The sequence below is a fragment of the Tachypleus tridentatus genome, chromosome 5 (genome assembly GCF_004210375.1).
Source record: "Tachypleus tridentatus isolate NWPU-2018 chromosome 5, ASM421037v1, whole genome shotgun sequence".
In the NCBI taxonomy this organism is placed as follows: Eukaryota; Metazoa; Arthropoda; class Merostomata; order Xiphosura; family Limulidae; genus Tachypleus; species Tachypleus tridentatus.
The window spans coordinates 5,635,310-5,657,189 of NC_134829.1; the positions used below are offsets into that span (position 1 = coordinate 5,635,310).

The window sequence follows — 21,880 nt, forward strand, 5'->3', positions numbered from 1 at the left end:
GACACACTTTGACTGTTGCTTGTTTCCTGACAGCTTATCGTGTCTTTTTCGTTACACGTGGTGTTGTTTCCTGACAGCTTATCGTGTCTTTTTCGTTACACGTGGTGTTGTTTCCTGACAGCTTATCGTGTCTTTTTCGTTACACGTGGTGTTGTTTCCTGACAGCTTATCGTGTGTTTTTCGTTACACGTGGTGTTGTTTCCTGACAGCTTATCGTGTGTTTCTCGTTACACGTGGTGTTGTTTCCTGACAGCTTATCGTGTGTTTTTCGTTACACGTGGTGTTGTTTCCTGACAGCTTATCGTGTGTTTTTCGTTACACGTGGTGATGGCTGATCTCACTTTCGATTATTTATATTTTCGTTTCTTAGCACTATTATCAGGAACGCTTCGCAATTTTCAAGTTCACGCCTGTGATGGCACAGAGTTGGTGATCAGGTGCTGGCCAAACACTGTTATCGCCATCAGTTTTGCTCTTTACGGGAGGACAGTTCCATCCTACGAGCTTTGTCCACGAGAAGAGGAGATATCCAAAGACATCTACTTGCAGAAGAATGGAACGAGTTGCCTGGTACCGGAGGCATTGCGGGTAAGGATCTTTAAAAAAGGTATTTCACTAAAACGTTTTACAACCTCATCTAACGTTCCCAAATTTAAAGTTATTATTACTGTCTCTCCACCTCAATTCTACACATTTAGCTATTTGTACACTGTACACAGCAGGGAATGGAACACCTTAACACTACAAAAGTCGGCTATCTGCACTCTGTACACAGCAGGGAATGGAACACTTTAACACTACAAGAGTCGGCTCTCTATACTCTGTACACAACAGGGAATGGAACACCTTAACAATACAAGAGTCGGCTATCTGTACTCTGTACACACCAGGGAATGGAACACCTTAACACTACAAAAGTCGGCTCACTGTACTCTGTACACAGCAGGGAATGGAACACCTTAACACTACAAAAGTCGGCTATCTGTACTCTGTACACAGCAGGGAATGGAACACCTTAACACTACAAGAGTCGGCTCTCTGTACTCTGTACACAACAGGGAATGGAACACCTTATCAATACAAGAAACAACTATCTGTACTCTGTACACAGCAGGGAATGGAACACCTTAACACTACAAGAGTCAGCTCTCTGTACTCTGTACACAGCAGGGAATGGAACACCTTAATACTACAAAAGTCGGCTATCTGTACTCTGTACACAGCAGGGAATGGAACACCTTAACACTACAAAAGTCGGCTATCTGTACTCTGTACACAGCAGGGAATGGAACACCTTAACACTACAAGAGTCGGCTCTCTGTACTCTGTACACAACAGGGAATGGAACACCTTATCAAAACAAGAAACAACTATCTGTACTCTGTACACAGCAGGGAATGGAACACCTTAACACTACAAGAGTCAGCTCTCTGTACTCTGTACACAGCAGGGAATGGAACACCTTAATACTACAAAAGTCGGCTATCTGTACTCTGTACACAGCAGGGAATGGAACACCTTAACATTACAAAAGTCGGTTCTCTGTATACTGTACACAGCATGGAATGGAACACCTTAACACTACGAGAGTCGGCTATCTGTATACTGTACACAGCATGGAATGGAACACCTTAACACTACGAGAGTCGGCTATCTGTACTCTGTACACAGCATGGAATGGAACACCTTAACACTACAAGAGTCGGCTATCTGTACTCTGTACACAACAGGGAATGGAACACCTTAACAATACAAAAGTCGGCTCTCTGTACTCTGTACACAGCAGGGAATGGAACACCTTAACACTACAAGAGTCGGCTATCTGTACTCTGTACACAGCAGGGAATGGAACACCTTAACACTACAAGAGTCGGCTGTCTGTACTCTGTACACAACAGGGAATGGAACACCTTAACACTACAAGAGTCGGCTATCTGTACTCTGTACACAGCAGGGAATGGAACACCTTAACAATACAAGAGTCGGCTCTCTGTACTCTGTACACAGCAGGGAATGGAACACTTTAACACTACAAAAGTCGGCTCTATGTACTCTGTACACAGCAGGGAATGGAACACCTTAACAATACAAGAGTCGGTTCTCTGTACTCTGTACACAGCAGGGAATGGAACACCTTAATACTACAAAAGTCGGCTCTCTGTACTCTCTACACAGCAAGGAATGGAACACCTTAATACTACAAAAGTCGGCTCTCTGTACTCTGTACACAGCAGGGAATGGAACACCTTAACACTACAAAAGTCGGCTCTCTGTACTCTGTACACAGCAGGGAATGCAACACCTTAACACTACAAGAGTCGCTATCTGTACTCTGTACACAGCAGGGAATGGAACACCTTACACTACAAGAGTCGGCTCTCTGTACTCTGTACACAGCATGGAATGGAACACCTTAACACTACAAGAGTCGGCTATCTGTACTCTGTACACAGCAGGGAATGGAACACCTTAACACTACAAGAGTCGGCTATCTGTACTCTGTACACAGCAGGAAATGGAACACATTAACACTACAAGAGTCGGCTATCTGTACTCTGTACACAGCAGGGAATGGAACACCTTAACACTACAAGAGTCGGCTATCTGTACTCTGTAAACAGAAGGGAAAGGAACACCTTAACACTACAAGAGTCGCCTATCTGTACTCTGTACACAGCAGGGAATGGAACACCTTAACACTACAAGAGACGGCTATCTGTACTCTGTACAAAGCAGGGAATGGAACACCTTAACAATACAAGAGTCAGCTCTCTGTACTCTGTACACAGCAGGGAATGGAACACCTTAACACTACAAGAGTTGGCTATCTGCACTCTGTAAACAGCAGGGAATGGAACACCTTAACACTACAAGAGTCGCCTATCTGTACTCTGTACACAGCAGGGAATGGAACACCTTAACACTACAAGAGACGGCTATCTGTACTCTGTACAAAGCAGGGAATGGAACACCTTAACAATACAAGAGTCAGCTCTCTGTACTCTGTACACAGCAGGGAATGGAACACCTTAACACTACAAAAGTCGGCTCTCTGTACTCTGTACACAGCAGGAAATGGAACACATTAACACTACAAGAGTCGGCTATCTGTACTCTGTACACAGCAGGGAATGGAACACCTTAACACTACAAGAGTCGGCTATCTGTACTCTGTACACAGCAGGAAATGGAACACATTAACACTACAAGAGTCGGCTCTCTGTACTCTGTACACAGCAGGGAATGGAACACTTTAACACTACAAAAGTCGGCTCTATGTACTCTGTACACAGCAGGGAATGGAACACCTTAACAATACAAGAGTCGGTTCTCTGTACTCTGTACACAGCAGGGAATGGAACACCTTAATACTACAAAAGTCGGCTCTCTGTACTCTGTACACAGCAAGGAATGGAACACCTTAATACTACAAAAGTCGGCTCTCTGTACTCTGTACACAGCAGGGAATGGAACACCTTAACACTACAAAAGTCGGCTCTCTGTACTCTGTACACAGCATGGAATGGAACACCTTAACACTACAAGAGTCGGCTATCTGTACTCTGTACACAGCAGGGAATGGAACACCTTAACACTACAAGAGTCGGCTATCTGTACTCTGTACACAGCAGGAAATGGAACACATTAACACTACAAGAGTCGGCTATCTGTACTCTGTACACAGCTACACAGCAGGGAATGGAACACCTTAACACTACAAGAGTTGGCTATCTGTACTCTGTAAACAGAAGGGAAAGGAACACCTTAACACTACAAGAGTCGCCTATCTGTACTCTGTACACAGCAGGGAATGGAACACCTTAACACTACAAGAGACGGCTATCTGTACTCTGTACAAAGCAGGGAATGGAACACCTTAACAATACAAGAGTCAGCTCTCTGTACTCTGTACACAGCAGGGAATGGAACACCTTAACACTACAAGAGTTGGCTATCTGCACTCTGTAAACAGCAGGGAATGGAACACCTTAACACTACAAGAGTCGCCTATCTGTACTCTGTACACAGCAGGGAATGGAACACCTTAACACTACAAGAGACGGCTATCTGTACTCTGTACAAAGCAGGGAATGGAACACCTTAACAATACAAGAGTCAGCTCTCTGTACTCTGTACACAGCAGGGAATGGAACACCTTAACACTACAAAAGTCGGCTCTCTGTACTCTGTACACAGCAGGAAATGGAACACATTAACACTACAAGAGTCGGCTATCTGTACTCTGTACACAGCAGGGAATGGAACACCTTAACACTACAAGAGTCGGCTATCTGTACTCTGTAAACAGCAGGGAATGGAACACCTTAACACTACAAGAGTCGCCTATCTGTACTCTGTACACAGCAGGGAATGGAACACCTTAACAATACAAGAGTCGGTTCTCTGTATACTGTACACAGCATGGAATGGAACACCTTAACACTACGAGAGTCGGCTGGAATGGAACACCTTAACACTACGAGAGTCGGCTATCTGTATACTGTACACAGCATGGAATGGAACACCTTAACACTACGAGAGTCGGCTATCTGTACTCTGTACACAGCATGGAATGGAACACCTTAACAATACAAGATTCGGCTCTCTGTACTCTTTACACAGAATAGAATGGAACCCCTTAACGCTACAAGAGTCGGCTCTCTGTACTGTGTACACAGTAGGGAATGGAACACCTTAACACTACAAGAGTCGGCTATCTGTACTCTGTACACAGCAGGAAATGGAACACATTAACACTACAAGAGTCGGCCATCTGTATTCTGTACACAGCAGGGAATGGAACACCTTAACACTACAAGAGTCGGCTATCTGTACTCTGTACACAGCAGGGAATGGAACATCTTAACACTACAAGAGTCGGATCTCTGTACTCTGTACACAGCATGAAATGAAACACCTTAACACTACAAGAGTCGGCTATCTGTACTCTGTACACAGCAGGGAATGGAACACATTAACACTACAAGAGTCGGCTATCTGTATTCTGTACACAGCAGGGAATGGAACACCTTAACACTACAAGAGTTATGCTTTCTTCATTTTTTCTGATTCTTCGTTTGTAATGAACCACTACCATTAACCCTGAGGTGATGTTCCTAACCATTCAAAAAGATTTACACGGTTCCAATAGTCAGTCGTTTTCCCGATTCACCACAAAAAACAAAATGTTCCGTTCTGGTGTGACAAACAAGAAACAAACAGTTCAGAAAATTAGTTCTAGAACAGAATTAGATAATAACATTAGATAATTAGATAATATCATACTGATAACTCCTTATATAACACCACACATCCAGATCCTATATAATACTGATAACTCCTTATATAACACCACACATCCAGATCCTATATAATACTGATAACTCCTTATATACCTACACACATCCAGATACTATATAACACTGATAACTCCTTATATACCTACACACATCCAGATCCTATAAAACACTGATAACTCCTTATATACCTACACACATCCAGATTTTATATAATACTGATAACTCCTTATATACCACCACACATCCAGATCCTATATAACACTGATAACTCTTTATATAACACCACACATCCAGATCCTATATAATACTGATAACTCCTTATATAACACCACATATCCAGATCCTATATAATACTGATAACTCCTTATATACCTACACACATCCAGATTCTACATAACACTGATAACTCCTTATATACCTACACACATCCGATCCTATATAATACTGATAACTCCTTATATAACACCACGTATCGGATCCAGTATAATAATGATAACTCGCTTATATGCCTGCACACATCCAGATTCTGCATAACACTGATAACTCCTTATATGCCTGCACACATCAGATTCTGCATAACACTGATAACTCATATATAACTACGCACATCCAGATCTATATAACACTGATAACTCGCATATGCCTACACATCCAGATTCTGCATAACACTGATAACTCCTTATATACCTACACACATCCAGATTCTACATAACACTGATAACTCCTTATATACCTACACATATCCAGATCCTATAGAACACTGATAACTCCTTATATACCTACACACATCCAGATTCTACATAACACTGATAACTCCTTATATACCTACACACATCCAGATTCTACATAACACTGATAACTCCTTATATACCTAGACACATCCAGATCATATATAATACTGATAACTCTTTATATACCTAGACACATCCAGATTCTCTATAATACTGATAACTCCTTTTATAACACCACATATCCAGATCCAATATAATAATGATAACTCCTTATATACCTACACACATCCAGATTCTACATAACACTGATAACTCCTTATATACCTACACACATCCAGATTCTACATAACACTGATAACTCCTTATATAACTACACACATCCAGATCCTATATAACACTGATAACTCCTTATATACCTACACACATCCAGATTCTACATAACACTGATAACTCCTTATATGCCTACACACATCCAGATTCTTCATAACACTGATAACTCTTTATATACCTACACACATCCAGATCCTATATAATACTGATAACTCCTTATATAACACCACATATCCAGATCCTATATAATACTGATAACTTCTTATATACCTACACACATCCAGATCCTATATAAGACTGATAACTCCTTATATAACACCACATATCCAGATCCTATATAATAATGATAACTCCTTATATAACACCACACATCCAGATCCTATATAATACTGATAACCCTGATATACCTACACACATCCAGATCCTATATAATACTGATAACTCCTTATATACCTACACACATCCAGATCCTATATAATACTGATAACTCCTTATATAACACCACATATCCAGATCCTATATAATAATGATAACTCCTTATATAACACCACACATCCAGATCCTATATAATACTGATAACTCCTGATATACCTACACACATCCAGATCCTAAATAATACTGATAACTCCTTATATACCTACACACATCCAGATTCTACATAACACTGATAACTCCTTATATACCTACACACATCCAGATCCTATATAATACTGATAACTCCTTATATAACACCACATATCCAGATCCTATATAATAATGATAACTCCTTATATACCTACACACATCCAGATCCTATATAATACTGATAACTCCTTATATAACACCACATATCCAGATCCTATATAACACTGATAACTCCTTATATACCTACACATATCCAGATCCTATATAACACTGATAACTCCTTATATACCTACACACATCCAGATCCTATATAACACTGATAACTCCTTTTTTACCTACACACATCCAGATCCTAAAAATACTGATAACTCCTTATATAACACAACACATCCAGATCCTATATAATAATGATAACTCCTTATATACCTACACACATCAAGATCCTATATAATGCTGATAACTCATATATAACACCACATATCCGGATCCTATATAATGGCTGATAACTCCTTATATACCTACACACATCAAGATCCTATATAACACTGATAACTCCTTATATACCTACACACATCCAGATTCTACATAACACTGATAACTCCTTATATACCTACACATATCCAGATCCTATATAACACTGATAACTCCTTATATACCTACACACATCCAGATCCTATATAACACTGATAACTCCATTTTTACCTACACACATCCAGATCCTATATAATACTGATAACTCTTATATAACACCACATATCGGATCCTATATAATAATGATAACTCATTATATACCTACACACATCAAGATCCTATATAATACTGATAACTCCTTATATAACACCACATATCCAGATCCTATATAATAATGATAACTCCTTATATACCTACACACATCAAGATCCTATATAACACTGATAACTCCTTATATACCTACACACATCCAGATCCTATATAACACTGATAACTCCTCATATGCCTACACACATCCAGATCCTATATAACACTGATAACTCCTTTTTTGCCTACACATCCAGGATCCTGTATAATGCTGATAACTCCTTATATGCCTACACATCCAGATCTATATAACACTGATAACTCCTTTTTTTGCCTACACACATCCGGATCCTATATATACTGATAACTCCTTTTTTTGCCTGCACATCCGGATCCTATATAATACTGATAACTCGCTTATATAACACCACGTATCCGGATCCTATATAATAATGATAACTCCTATATACCTGCACACATCAGGATCCTATATAATACTGATAACTCCTTATATGCCTGCACACATCCAGATCCTATATAATACTGATAACTCCTTATATACCTACACACATCCAGATCCTATATAATACTGATAACTCCTTATATACCTACACACATCCAGATCCTATATAATACTGATAACTCCTTATATACATACACACATCCAGATCCTATATAATACTGATAACTCCTTATATACCTACACACATCCAGATTCTGTATAATACTGATAACTCGTTATGTTTCTGCACATATCCAGAACCTACATAATACTGATAACTCCTTATATTAAACTGCTTATTTCTGAAATAGTTTTATATGTATTCATATCAACATATTTGGCCGTATTAAGACTCGACCACAAGAGTGATACTTAAAAAGTGATAAAACCTACGCTTTTCTAGTCAGTCATACATTTATAGAGTTAATAGGTGCATAGAGTTAACAGAAGCTACCTAATAGCTAGTTCTTCATTGAGCTCCAATTTTAGCAATGGCTCGTGCATCATGGGTTGCCTAGAGTATGTTTCCTAACTAATTTCAATTCCAAGAATGTGTCTCCTAACTTATTTAGTTTCCTATAATATATCTTACACTTAATCTAATTGCCTAGAGTATGTCTCTCAGCTAATGTATTTGCCTAGATTATCTCTCTTAGCTAATTTATTTGTCTAGAGCATGTCTTTTTACTGATTTCGCTGCCCATAATTTGTCTCATGAATAATTAGGATGCTCCAAATGTTTCTGAACTAATTTACTGGTTTAGAACGTGTTCGTAACTCATTGGAATGCATATAATACATCTCCTAACTTATTAAGTTATCCCTGATATGTGTCCTAACTAGATTTGATGCACAAAATATGTCAGGAAACATATTTTGTTATTATGATAAGTAGATATCACGTATTTTGAACTAACTTTAATTGTATTGTGTATATTTATGTTATTACAGAGCATTCAAGAATAGAATAACAAAGTGAACCATTTCCTGCTTTCGAAAACAGGTTTCGAAATCTGGTTCGATTTTGTTTCCTCGTCACTGGTTGTAGTTTGACCATGTGTTAATACTTTAGAACGAATTTCAAATATGTGTAAATGTTCTCCAGCCAAAACAGAAGTTTTTATTTATAACCACATAAAAATTCAACCATCTAATCCAAAGTATTACGGGGTAATTAAATAAAAACGTAACTGCTAAAATGGAGGTTTTTTACTGAAATTCTTTATTATAAAGTGAACATAAAAAACACCAATGAAAAATAACAAAGATATTTTTTTTAGAATCTTTTACGTCAGTGAGATTTTGAAGTTCTGTCATTTAAGTAACTTGTGTTTCTTAGAAATTTGTATTCACAAAAGAAATACAAGTAAAACTGGAACAGCGGCCCCTTTTTACAGATCAGTGTAAAATAATATTCAACAGAAATCCACCCGATTTTATCAAAATCGGTTCATTTCTGACTGAGCTGTAAGGTAAAACTAATGTGAAAAAATCAGTTCACATGTTAATAGAAAGGGATTTTCTGTATCTTCGTGACCTAGATGCAGCTTTGAACTTTGACCTTAATCTTTTTAAAACTAATCAACTCTAATTTGGATTATAATACAAACGTGTACTAATTTTCGTAATCTGAAGGTCGCGGTTTCGAATCCCCGTCACACCAAATATGCTTGCTCTTTCAGCCGTGGAGACGTTAAAAATGTGACGGTCAATCCCACTATTCGTTAGTAAAAGAGTAGCCCAAGAGTTGGCTGCGGATGGTGATGACTAGCTGCCTTCCCTCTAATCTTACACTGCTAAATTAGGGACGGCTAGCGCAGATAGCCCTCGTGCAGCTTTGCTCAAATAATTCAAAACATAAACAAACTAATTTTCATCCAGATCCATTCATTCGTTTTCGAGAAATCGCCTTGATGAAAAAAACACAAAACAAACACAACCTCCGTCCGTCTACCTTTCCTAGTGAAGATAAAAACTGAAATGATTGAACCTATATTGAAAACTTATTTCTTGTGCTACGTTTTACTCTGTACAGACGGTGGAAGAAAGATGTCGCCATCAGCGTATTTGTAGAATACAGACAGGTCCAGAATCTTTTGGCAAGGATCCCTGTCCAGGTGTTCGGAAATATGCTGAGGTCGTCTATAAGTGTAGACCAAGTAAGATAGTTCAGTTTTATTTCATAAATATATGTAAAAGTCATTTGATGCGTTGATTTAAGTGTTTTCGTGTTACAATAACAAAATAATCCGTTATTTCATCAGTATAGGTTAAAAATAATCGCTTCTTTAAGCCTTTTCTAATTGCTTCAATTTTTATTAAAACAATCTCAATACTGCTCCAAATATATGTTAAATATTTACAAAATTTACTTAGAAGAAACATTAACATGAGAAAATAGTATCAAATACAAACACTCAAAGTAATGTTTGTTCATACTAATGTAACATTAGGTTGTCCCTGTCTCTAGCATTAAACTAATGTTTGTTCATACTAGTGTAACATTAGGTTGTCCCTGTCTCTAGCATTAAACTAATGTTTGTTCATACTAGTGTAACATTAGGTTGTCCCTGTGTCTAGCATTAAACAAATGTTCGTTCTTACTAGTGTAACATTAGGTTGTCCCTGTCTCTAGCATTAAACAAATGTTCGTTCTTACTAGTGTAACATTACGTTGTCCTTGTCTCTGGCATTAATTTTAGGTTGTCCTAATCTCTAACATTAAAGTAATGTCCTTTCTTACCAGTGTAACATGTTGTCCTTGTCTCTAGCATTGAAGTTCGTCCTTACTAATGTGACATTAGGTTGAGTGTTTTCTCTAAATGCTTTATTATTTTAATTGGAAACTAGTGTAGTTTGAGTATATGTGTGTCTCAAAATATTTGTTGTTTAAACTGATGTTTTTATGAAGTTTGAATGTAATACCATAATGAGGGTGCGTGGCTCATATTGTTTTTATGTTCAGGTTCTTTTATCAACAAAATTGTGTGCGAACACGAGAGACTTCTGATAGAGTGCGAGAAATCTCGACGGATTGTCATCTACTCAGCGTCGTTTGGGGGAACACATCATGCCATTTACGAATGTCCACAGAAGACCAGAAAAATGGCTCCAGGTTAACTCTCAAGAAACATTACATTACTAATGAGTTTGTTTCATATATTCGTTATTTCAAGATTAATTTAACAATGTTAAATAATTAACAGATTATATTTAGAAAGGCCTAAATTGAGAAAGCGGTAAAAGAGACCTCGAAGAGATAGGTAATCAGTATCAAATTGCATAAATTTCTTGAACGTGTCCCGCAACGTCAGACTAACTTTTCCACTAGGGCTAGGCCTAAATGTATGTATATATACTTTCGATGGTACTCCTGCAGCCCATTGATAATTGATTTTTGTTTTTTAAGTAGTAATAAGTAGGACTTGCCAATAACCTCTGAAAAATTACAGTTCGTGTTCAAATAAGTGCTGAAAATTTTGGGCCTGTTGAATGCCTAGTCTACAATACATTAGTGAAATAATAAGGGCGAGGCAAAATATAAATGGTAAGCCTAAATCACTATTCACAGCGCAAAATTATGCCTACTAATCCAGTGTCGTATAACTTTAGATTTTATCGCTGTACTTTTGCGTCATATATATTTGTGTTTTAATTATCGTTGTAATGCAACAATATGATGTTTAATTAATTACTCATTATTAAAAACAAACATTTAGATTAATTCAGCAATATTTTAACCATAACACAAAAAGGGCGGTTCTTACATAAAACATAAGCCGTAAACTACACAACTTACCCACCAACGACGAATCATATAAGTATGAAGTAATTTCAACTAACTTGTTCGTTGTATTATGGGATTGTAGAGATGGAAAGACTCTAATTGTTCTTAAAATTTGCAAGAAGATTATACAATTGAAACAGTTTATTTGATCGGAATTTTTACTGAATGGCTATAGAGATGGAACGTTAAATAGCTTTGTATTAACAATAAGAATCGTTTTTGATGGTAGTTACTGAGAAAAAGACGCTATTAATGTTAGATATTCATGTTCTGAGACAAGAAACTTTCCATGTTGTTACTTATCTGTTATTAAGAGTAAGGAATTACTCATGATGCTATATATACATATATTCATATTCTGAAAATAAGAAATTAGACATAATCTTTGTTGTATATTAGATTGTCATGGTAGCTACGCGACAGATATAATATTTGTTGTATATTAGATTGTCATGGTAACTACGCGACAGATATAATATTTGTTGTATATTAGATGTTATGGTAGCTACGCGACAGATATAATCTTTGTTGTATATTAGATTGTCATGGTAGCTACGCGACAGATATAATATTTGTTGTATATTAGATTCTCATGGTAGCTACGCGACAGATATAATCTTTGTTGTATATTAGATTGTCATGGTAACTACGCGACAGATATAATATTTGTTGTATGTTAGATTGTCATGGTAACTACGCGACAAATATAATATTTGTTGTATATTAGATTGTTATGGTAGCTACGCGACAGATATAATATTTGTTGTATATTAGATTGTCATGGTAACTACGCGACAGATATAATCTTTGTTGTATATTAGATTGTCATGGTAGCTACGCGACAGATATAATATTTGTTGTATATTAGATTCTCATGGTAGCGACGCGACAGATATAATCTTTGTTGTATATTAGATTGTCATGGTAACTACGCGACAGATATAATATTTGTTGTATATTAGATTGTCATGGTAACTACGCGACAGATATAATATTTGTTGTATATTAGATTGTTATGGTAGCTACGCGACAGATATAATATTTGTTGTATATTAGATTGTCATGGTAACTACGCGACAGATATAATATTTGTTGTATATTAGATTGTCATGGTAACTACGCGACAGATATAATATTTGTTGTATACTAGATTGTTATGGTAGCTACGCGACAGATATAATTTGTTGTATATTAGATTGTTATGGTAGCTACGCGACAGATATAATATTTGTTGTATACTAGATTGTCATGGTAACTACGCGACAGATATAATCTTTGTTGTATATTAGATTGTCATGGTAACTACGCGACAGATATAATATTTGTTGTATATTAGATTGTCATGGTAACTACGCGACAGATATAATATTTGTTGTATATTAGATTGTTATGGTAGCTACGCGACAGATATAATATTTGTTGTATATTAGATTGTCATGGTAACTACGCGACAGATATAATATTTGTTGTATATTAGATTGTCATGGTAACTACGCGACAGACATAATATTTGTTGTATATTAGATTGTTATGGTAGCTACGCGACAGATATAATATTTGTTGTATATTAGATTGTTATGGTAGCTACGCGACAGATATAATATTTGTTGTATACTAGATTGTCATAGTAACTACGCGACAGATATAATATTTGTTGTATATTAGATTGTCATAGTAACTACGCGACAGATATAATATTTGTTGTATATTAGATTGTCATGGTAGCTACGCAACAGAGATAGTAATGCAGAGCTGTCTTGGGAGACGAAGGTGTTCTGTCCTCGCTTCTGTTCAGACTTTCGGGAAACCTGGTTGTCCAGCAGGTACTCGCCATTACCTCAAGGTTGTTTACACTTGTGGTAAGTAGGTTTTATTTATTATTCATCAAAGTTCCTTTAGTTCAAGTCGTAATTTCTTTATTGTCGTTATTTTGTGTAAATGACTGGAAGTTCTGTTCACATAAAAAAAAGACGGGTTAAGGCACTCGAATCGTAATCCGAAGGTCGTGGGTTTGAGTCCCCGTCACACCAAACGTGCTCGCCCTATCAGCCGTGGGGGCGTTATAATGTGTGGGCCAATCCCACTATTCGTTGGTAAAAGAGTAGCCCAAGACTTGGCGGTAGATGGTGATGACTAGTTCCTTTCCCTCTAATCTGGCACTGCTAAATTAGAGACGGTGAGCGCAGATAGCCCTAGTGTAGCTTTGTGTGAAATTCGAAACGAACAAACATACTTGAACTGTGATATGAACTTAAAATTCTTTTGTGTGCTTCCATCAAGTAAAAGACACGCTAAAGACACATAACTCCACCCTCTAATTTTACAGTTTCTAAAGAAATACTTCGGAAGCCGGATATTGATGGACAGGAAAACACCGAAATCGACAAAACTGACTACTTTGTGGAAGAACCGAGATATGTAGCGCCACCCGTGGGTCAGAACAGAACTAGATGGAAAGGAAGCCTAGAATATACTGTAACTATCGGTAAAAGTACAGCCACTACGAAACACAAAACAGGTAATAGGAGTTGTTGCATTGTTGTTATGCACTTGACAGTATTACGATTATTTTGATAAATATTTACATCAGCGACAAAATTATGTTTCAAACAAGCGCTGTTTAATTTACTTAGATTATATGAAAAACAAATTGCTTTATAATCAATCCTAAACCTGTTTCGTGATTTTTGTGATAATATGTCAGATCCTTCTGATAACAGAGAATCGTAATAGCAGATTTAAGAAATACTCTAAAAGAAACCAACAGTAGTTGTCAGAATATATCCACACAAAAAACAACGGAAACTGTCAGAAAATATACACACAAAAAACAACGATGACTGTCAGAAAATATCCACACAAAAAAAGGAAACTGTCAGAAAATATCCACACAAACAACAACGGTAAATATCAGAAAATATCCACACAAAAAACAACGTTAACAGTCAGAAAATATCCACACAAACAACAACGGTAACAATCAGAATATATTCACACAAAAAACAACGGTAACAGTTAGATAATATCCACAAAGAAACAACGTTAACAGTCAGAAAATATCCACACAAACAACAACGGTAACAGTCAGAAAATATCCACACAAAATACAACGGTAACAGTTAGATAATATCCACAAAGAAACAACGGAAACTGTCAGAAAATATACACACAAAAAACAACGATGACTGTCAGAAAATATCCACACAAAAAAAGGAAACTGTCAGAAAATATCCACACAAACAACAACGGTAAATATCAGAAAATATCCACACAAAAAACAACGTTAACAGTCAGAAAATATCCACACAAACAACAACGGTAACAATCAGAATATATTCACACAAAACAACGGTAACAGTTAGATAATATCCACAAAGAAACAACGTTAACAGTCAGAAAATATCCACACAAACAACAACGGTAACAGTCAGAAAATATCCACACAAAATACAACGGTAACAGTTAGATAATATCCACAAAGAAACAACGGTAACAGTTAGGAATTATCCACACAAAAGCAACGGTAACTGTAAGAAAATATCCACACAAAAAACAACGGTAACAGTCAGAAAATATGCACACAAGAAACAACGGAAACTGTCAGAAAATATCCACAAAAAAACAATGGAAACTGTCAGAAAATATCCACACAAAAAACAAAGGTAGCAGAATATATCCACACAAAAACAACGATAACAGTCAGAATATATCCACAAAGAAACAACGGTAACAGTCAGAATATATCCACACAAAAAACAACGGTAACAGAAAATATACACACATAAAACAACGGTAACAGAAAGTATCCACACAAAAAACAACGATAACAGTCAGAAAATATCCACAAAAAACAACGGTAACAATCAGAAAATACCAACACAAGAAACAACGCTAGCAGAAAATATCCACACAAAAAACAACGGAAACTGTCAGAAAATATCCACACATAAAAAAAACGGTAACAGTCAGAAAATACCAACACAAGAAACAACGGTAACTGTTAGGAAATATCCACACAAACAAACAACGGTAACAGTCAGAAAATATCCACAAAGAAACAACGGTAACAGTCAGAAAATATCCATACAAAAAACAACGGTAACAGTCAGAAATTATTCATACAAAAAACAACGGAATCTGTCAGAAAATATGCACACAAAAAACAACGGTAACATAAAGTATCCACACAAAAAACAACGGTAACAGCCAGTAAATATCCACAAAGAAACAACGGTAACAGTCAGAATATATCCACACAAAAAACAACGGTAACATAAAATATCCACACAAAAAACAACGGTAACATTCAGAAAATATCCACAAAAAACAACGGTAACAGTCAGAAAATATCCACAAAAGACAACGGTAACAGTCAGAAAATATCCATACAAAAGACAACGGTAACAGTCAGAAATTATTCATACAAAAAACAACGGAATCTGTCAGAAAATATGCACACAAAAAACAACGGTAACATAAAGTATCCACACAAAAAACAACGGTAACAGCCAGTAAATATCCACAAAGAAACAACGGTAACAGTCAGAATATATCCACACAAAAAACAACGGTAACATAAAATATCCACACAAAAAACAACGGTAACATTCAGAAAATATCCACAAAAAACAACGGTAACAGTCAGAAAATATCCACAAAAGACAACGGTAACAGTTATGAAATATGCACAAAAACAACCGAAACTGTCAGAAAAAAACCAAAAAACAAAGGTTACTGTCAGAAAGTATCAACATAAAAACAAAGGTAACTGTCAGAAACTATTTTTAGTTCCTTTACTGTTTTTTATGACATTTAATTTGATATTGTGACAAGCACTGGTATAAAGGCACATATAAGATAAACAAGTACTGGTATAAAGGCACATATAAAATAAACAAGTGCTGGTATAAAGGCACATATAAGATAAACAAGTGCTGGTATAAAGGCACATTTAAGATAAACAAGTGCAGGTATAAAGGCACATTTAAGATAAACAAGTACAGGTATAAAGACATATACAAGATAATATAAAGTCTTCTACAATATTCAAGAAGTTTATTACAAGTGGAACACGGTTCGTTCTGTGTGTAAATGTTTTAAGTATGTTGGGGTTTCTCGACCGTTAATGATGATTATTGCTTTTAATTTATTATAACAGACATTCAGTGGATTATTAAATATGTAACATATATGAAAATATGGCATGTATTTCATGTATTCAGTTGTTGACCAGCCAGTTTCTCAAGGTGTAGAGAATACGGACATTAGCAACTGTACAGTTATTGAAGGTGATCAAAAGGTTGTGGGCTTCCTTACCGAGTGGATTGCAGCATACAAGTTCTTAAAAGGTGGGGATTTAATACGTCAAATAACTTTCTGTCCGACTGTAAAGTAGGCTTAGTAAAATTAAGCTTTAACCCTCGCTTTCTACTGATTTAAACTTCTGGAGAGTTATTATTTAATCATTCTGATTATTTCGTAAAAAGGAGAAATTTGGCTATAATTTCCTCGTGTAATTCATGTCATGTAGTTTTCATTAATATGACCAAGTCAGATCTGGTTATAATTTCCTTGTCTAATTCATGTCATGCAGTTTTCATTGATATGACCAAGTCAGAACTGATTATAATTTCCTTGTCTAATTCATGTCATGTAGTTTTCATTAATATGACCAAGTCAGATCTGGTTATAATTTCCTTGTCTAATTCATGTCATGCAGTTTTCATTAATATGACCAAGTCAGAACTGATTATAATTTTCTTGTCTAATTCATGTCATGTAGTTTTCATTAATATGACCAAGTCAGATCTGGTTATAATTTCCTTGTCTAATTCATGTCATGTAGTTTTCATTAATATGACCAAGACAGATCTGGTTATAATTTCCTTGTCTAATTCATGTCATGCAGTTTTCATTGATATGACCAAGTCAGAACTGATTATAATTTCCTTGTCTAATTCATGTCATGCAGTTTTCATTAATATGACCAAGTCAGAACTGATTATAATTTTCTTGTCTAATTCATGTCATGCAGTTTTCATTAATATGACCAAGTCAGATCTGGTTATAATTTCCTTGTCTAATTCATGTCATGTAGTTTTCATTAATATGACCAAGACAGATCTGGTTATAATTTCCTTGTCTAATTCATGTCATGCAGTTTTCATTGATATGACCAAGTCAGAACTGATTATAATTTCCTTGTCTAATTCATGTCATGCAGTTTTCATTAATATGACCAAGTCAGATCTGGTTATAATTTCCTTGTCTAATTCATGTCATGTAGTTTTCATTAATATGACCAAGACAGATCTGGTTATAATTTCCTTGTCTAATTCATGTCATGCAGTTTTCATTAATATGACCAAGTCAGATCTGGTTATAATTTCCTTGTCTAATTCATGTCATGTAGTTTTCATTAATATGACCAAGACAGATCTGGTTATAATTTCCTTGTCTAATTCATGTCATGCAGTTTTCATTAATATGACCAAGTCAGAACTAACTATAATTTCCTTGTCTAATTCATGTCATGTAGCTTTCATTGATATGACCAAGTCAGAACTGGTTATAATTTCCTTGTGTAATTCATGTCATGTAGTTTTCATTAATATGACCAAGACAGATCTGGTTATAATTTCCTTGTCTAATTCATGTCATGCAGTTTTCATTAATATGACCAAGTCAGAACTAACTATACTTTCCTTGTCTAATTCATGTCATGTAGCTTTCATTGATATGACCAAGTCAGAACTGGTTATAATTTCCTTGTCTAATTCATGTCATGTAGTTTTCATTAATATGACCAAGACAGATCTGGTTATAATTTCCTTGTCTAATTCATGTCATGCAGTTTTCATTAATATGACCAAGTCAGAACTAACTATAATTTCCTTGTCTAATTCATGTCATCTAGTTTTCATTAATATCACCATGCCATGTAGTTTTCATTAATATGACCAAGTCAGTTCTGGTTATAATTTCCTTGTCTAATTCATGTCATGTAGCTTTCATTAATATCACCATGCCATGTAGTTTTCATTAATATGACCAAGTCAGAACTGGTTATCATTTCCTCATCCACTTACTGTGTGATAATATTTCTCTAACACAACCAACTCAGAACTCACTGCCTCCACTACTTAAAAAAATGCAATCTAAAATTCATCCAGAGATGGAATGTGTTAATTACTAATTTCCTATTCGTTTTGTGTATTTCGTGTGAGGTTCGTTATTTGTTTCTCAGGACAATCAAACCATGACAAATTTCCTAAACGGTCAGACAAATTTCGTTTAGTTTTTCAGTAGCCTTTAGTTTCTTATTCTAAGTTTTGTAAACCAATAGGAGAAAATAACACGGCTAATAAAACATGAAAATTAACTAGACGTAAATAGTCTAGATTTTATCAGTATTATGAACCATAACTATCAAACTCGTTTTAATTAGTATTCTTATCACAAGATGGCGTATTTACCCAATATGTTTTACATCCAAACAACGCTCAAAACAGTTGATTTTTGGATTTCATGTTTCATTACTTTGTTTCAACCTCTTTATTAAAAATACCCACATTCATATTTAACTTGCTGAGTTTTGTTCTTTTTTCGTTTTCACTATAACTAATTCTTTCATTCTGTATTATCTACATGTGATACTACTAATTCTTTCATTCTGTGTTATTTACATGTGTTACTACTATCTCTTTCATTACGTGTTATTTACATGTGTTACTACTATCTCTTTCATTACGTGTTATCTACAAATGTTACTGCTAATTCTTTCATTCTGTGTTATCTACATGTGTTACTACTAGATCTTTCATTGTGTGTTATCTACATTTGTTACTACTAGTTCTTTCATTCTGTATTATCTACATATGTTACTACTAGCTCTTTCGTTCTGTATTACCTACATATGTTACTACTAGCTCTTTCATTCTGTGTCATCTACATATGTTACTACTAGTTCTTTCATTCTGTATTATCTACATATGTTACTACTAGTTCTTTCATTCTGTATTATCTACATATGTTACTACTAGTTCTTTCATTCTGTATTATCTACATACATTACTACTAGTTCTTTCATTCTGTATTATCTACATATGTTACTACTAGTTCTTTCATTCTGTATTATCTACATACATTACTACTAGTTCTTTCATTCTGTATCATCTACATATGTTACTACTAGTTCTTTCATTCTGTGTTATCTACATGTGTTACTACTAGTTTTTCATTCTGTGTTATCTACATGTGTTACTACTAGTTTTTCATTCTGTATTATCTAAACTGAATCTTCTTTCACAGAAAACAGAGAAAAGTGCATTCTCTACCTAACGCTTAGTCTTAGTGTCGGATTGGTCGTCTTTTTCCTGCTTTTGTCCATCCGAATATATTCTCAAAAGAAGAAAGAAAGAAAGAATTCTAAGTTAAACATCAGCGAACCTCTTCCCACGTTGTCTGATGAGGATATATCTGACTTGGAACATTTAGATAACACTGACAGACGAGGCCACACTGCAGAAGCACTGCGGGAAGGTAGATCTACAATAAGAAGACAAGACAGCGACACATACCCAAGAGCTCCGATGTCTCAGAACATGAGTAATTATTACTACAGTTAGTTCGTTATGAAAAATAGCCATATTTATATCGGACGTGTGTATATAATGAATCACGTGTCGGACACGGTGAACAACGCTTATTCGTTGTCTTCGAATCACGATCTTAATTAATCCTAACTAGTTTTGGACCAGCATGTTTGTCGACAGAGATTCGAATTTGTGACACTTAGAATGCGAATCGAGAACACCTAACCACCAGGCCGTGCCAGGATCCGCTGTAAATGAGGCTATATATTTATATTGTTTAATCTTAGGCCCTGAGTAGAAAAAACTCGTGATGTTCTTTATTGTCTTAAGAATAACAAGAAATATTCCTTTAAAACATTTGAGAAAAATTTTTTGAGAACAATTTAATAAGAAAAGAGTTGTAACCAACTGTTGTGGTAATGACCCTCATATCTTGCTTTCAATTATAATTAAAGTCGAAATAAATGAACTGATAGCATTTACTTTCTTCTGTGACATATCTATCAATTGTGTGTGCTTCTGTGATGGTTTGTGAACTTTCCGCAGATGTCGATACTGGTTGGAGACAACAAGAAACAAGGTCACAACATAAGTTTCTGATATTTCTGTCTTATTCTGGGTTACAGGGAAGTAATTCAAAGCTTTGGTCTTGCTCAATGTTACAGAGGGTTCATTCAAAGCTTTGAATTTTTCGGGGTTACTGACAAGTGACACAAAGCTCTGGTTACAGATAACTGATTCAATACTTCAGCCTTGTTAGGGTTACTGAGGAAATGGACCAAAGCTCTGATTACAGATACGTGATTCAATATTTTAGCCTCGTTAGGGTTACTGAGAAATGGCCCAAAGCTCTGGTTACAGTTAGATGATTCAAAGTTTCAGTTGAATTTACAAACTCCAAGCTTTGTTCTTGTTAAGGGTTCCAGTTAAGTGTCTGAAAGCAAACGAAGTCAAGCCTTTTGTTTACTTGTTTTACCAAGTCAAGTTTAGAGTTGATTCTTAAGAAACACGAAACTTGCTTTGACCAATCACAACATTTGATAAATGAATCAATCAGAACAACGTCAAAGGTACGTAAACGGCGATTTGTCGGGATAATAATTATTTATTTTATAATATAAACATGTTTGTAATGACAAGGTCTTGTTACCACTATTATTGTCATCAAATCTACTCTTGGTGTTGATTCTGTACTTTGAAATTTTCACCATTACAACATAAATGTAGGTTATTAG

The 21,880-nt window shown here is 35.6% G+C and overlaps 1 protein-coding gene across 2 annotated transcripts in view; it reads left to right on the forward strand.

The window, feature by feature from the left end:
- Positions 1–21,127, forward strand: part of LOC143250416 (protein eva-1-like) — an 88,992-nt gene extending 67,865 nt beyond the window's left edge. Inside the window, exons 2-8 of one of the 2 annotated variants that reach the window (XM_076500881.1) lie at positions 371–588; positions 10,300–10,423; positions 11,230–11,379; positions 13,764–13,910; positions 14,378–14,569; positions 17,274–17,399; positions 20,362–21,127. In XM_076500881.1, coding sequence (XP_076356996.1) covers positions 371–588; positions 10,300–10,423; positions 11,230–11,379; positions 13,764–13,910; positions 14,378–14,569; positions 17,274–17,399; positions 20,362–20,678 — 1,274 coding nt within the window. In that variant the 3' untranslated portion in view covers positions 20,679–21,127. The remainder of the gene's footprint in view (positions 1–370; positions 589–10,299; positions 10,424–11,229; positions 11,380–13,763; positions 13,911–14,377; positions 14,570–17,273; positions 17,400–20,361) is intronic. The other variant, XM_076500882.1, reaches the window with a different exon arrangement.
- Positions 21,128–21,880: the final 753 nt, after the last annotated feature.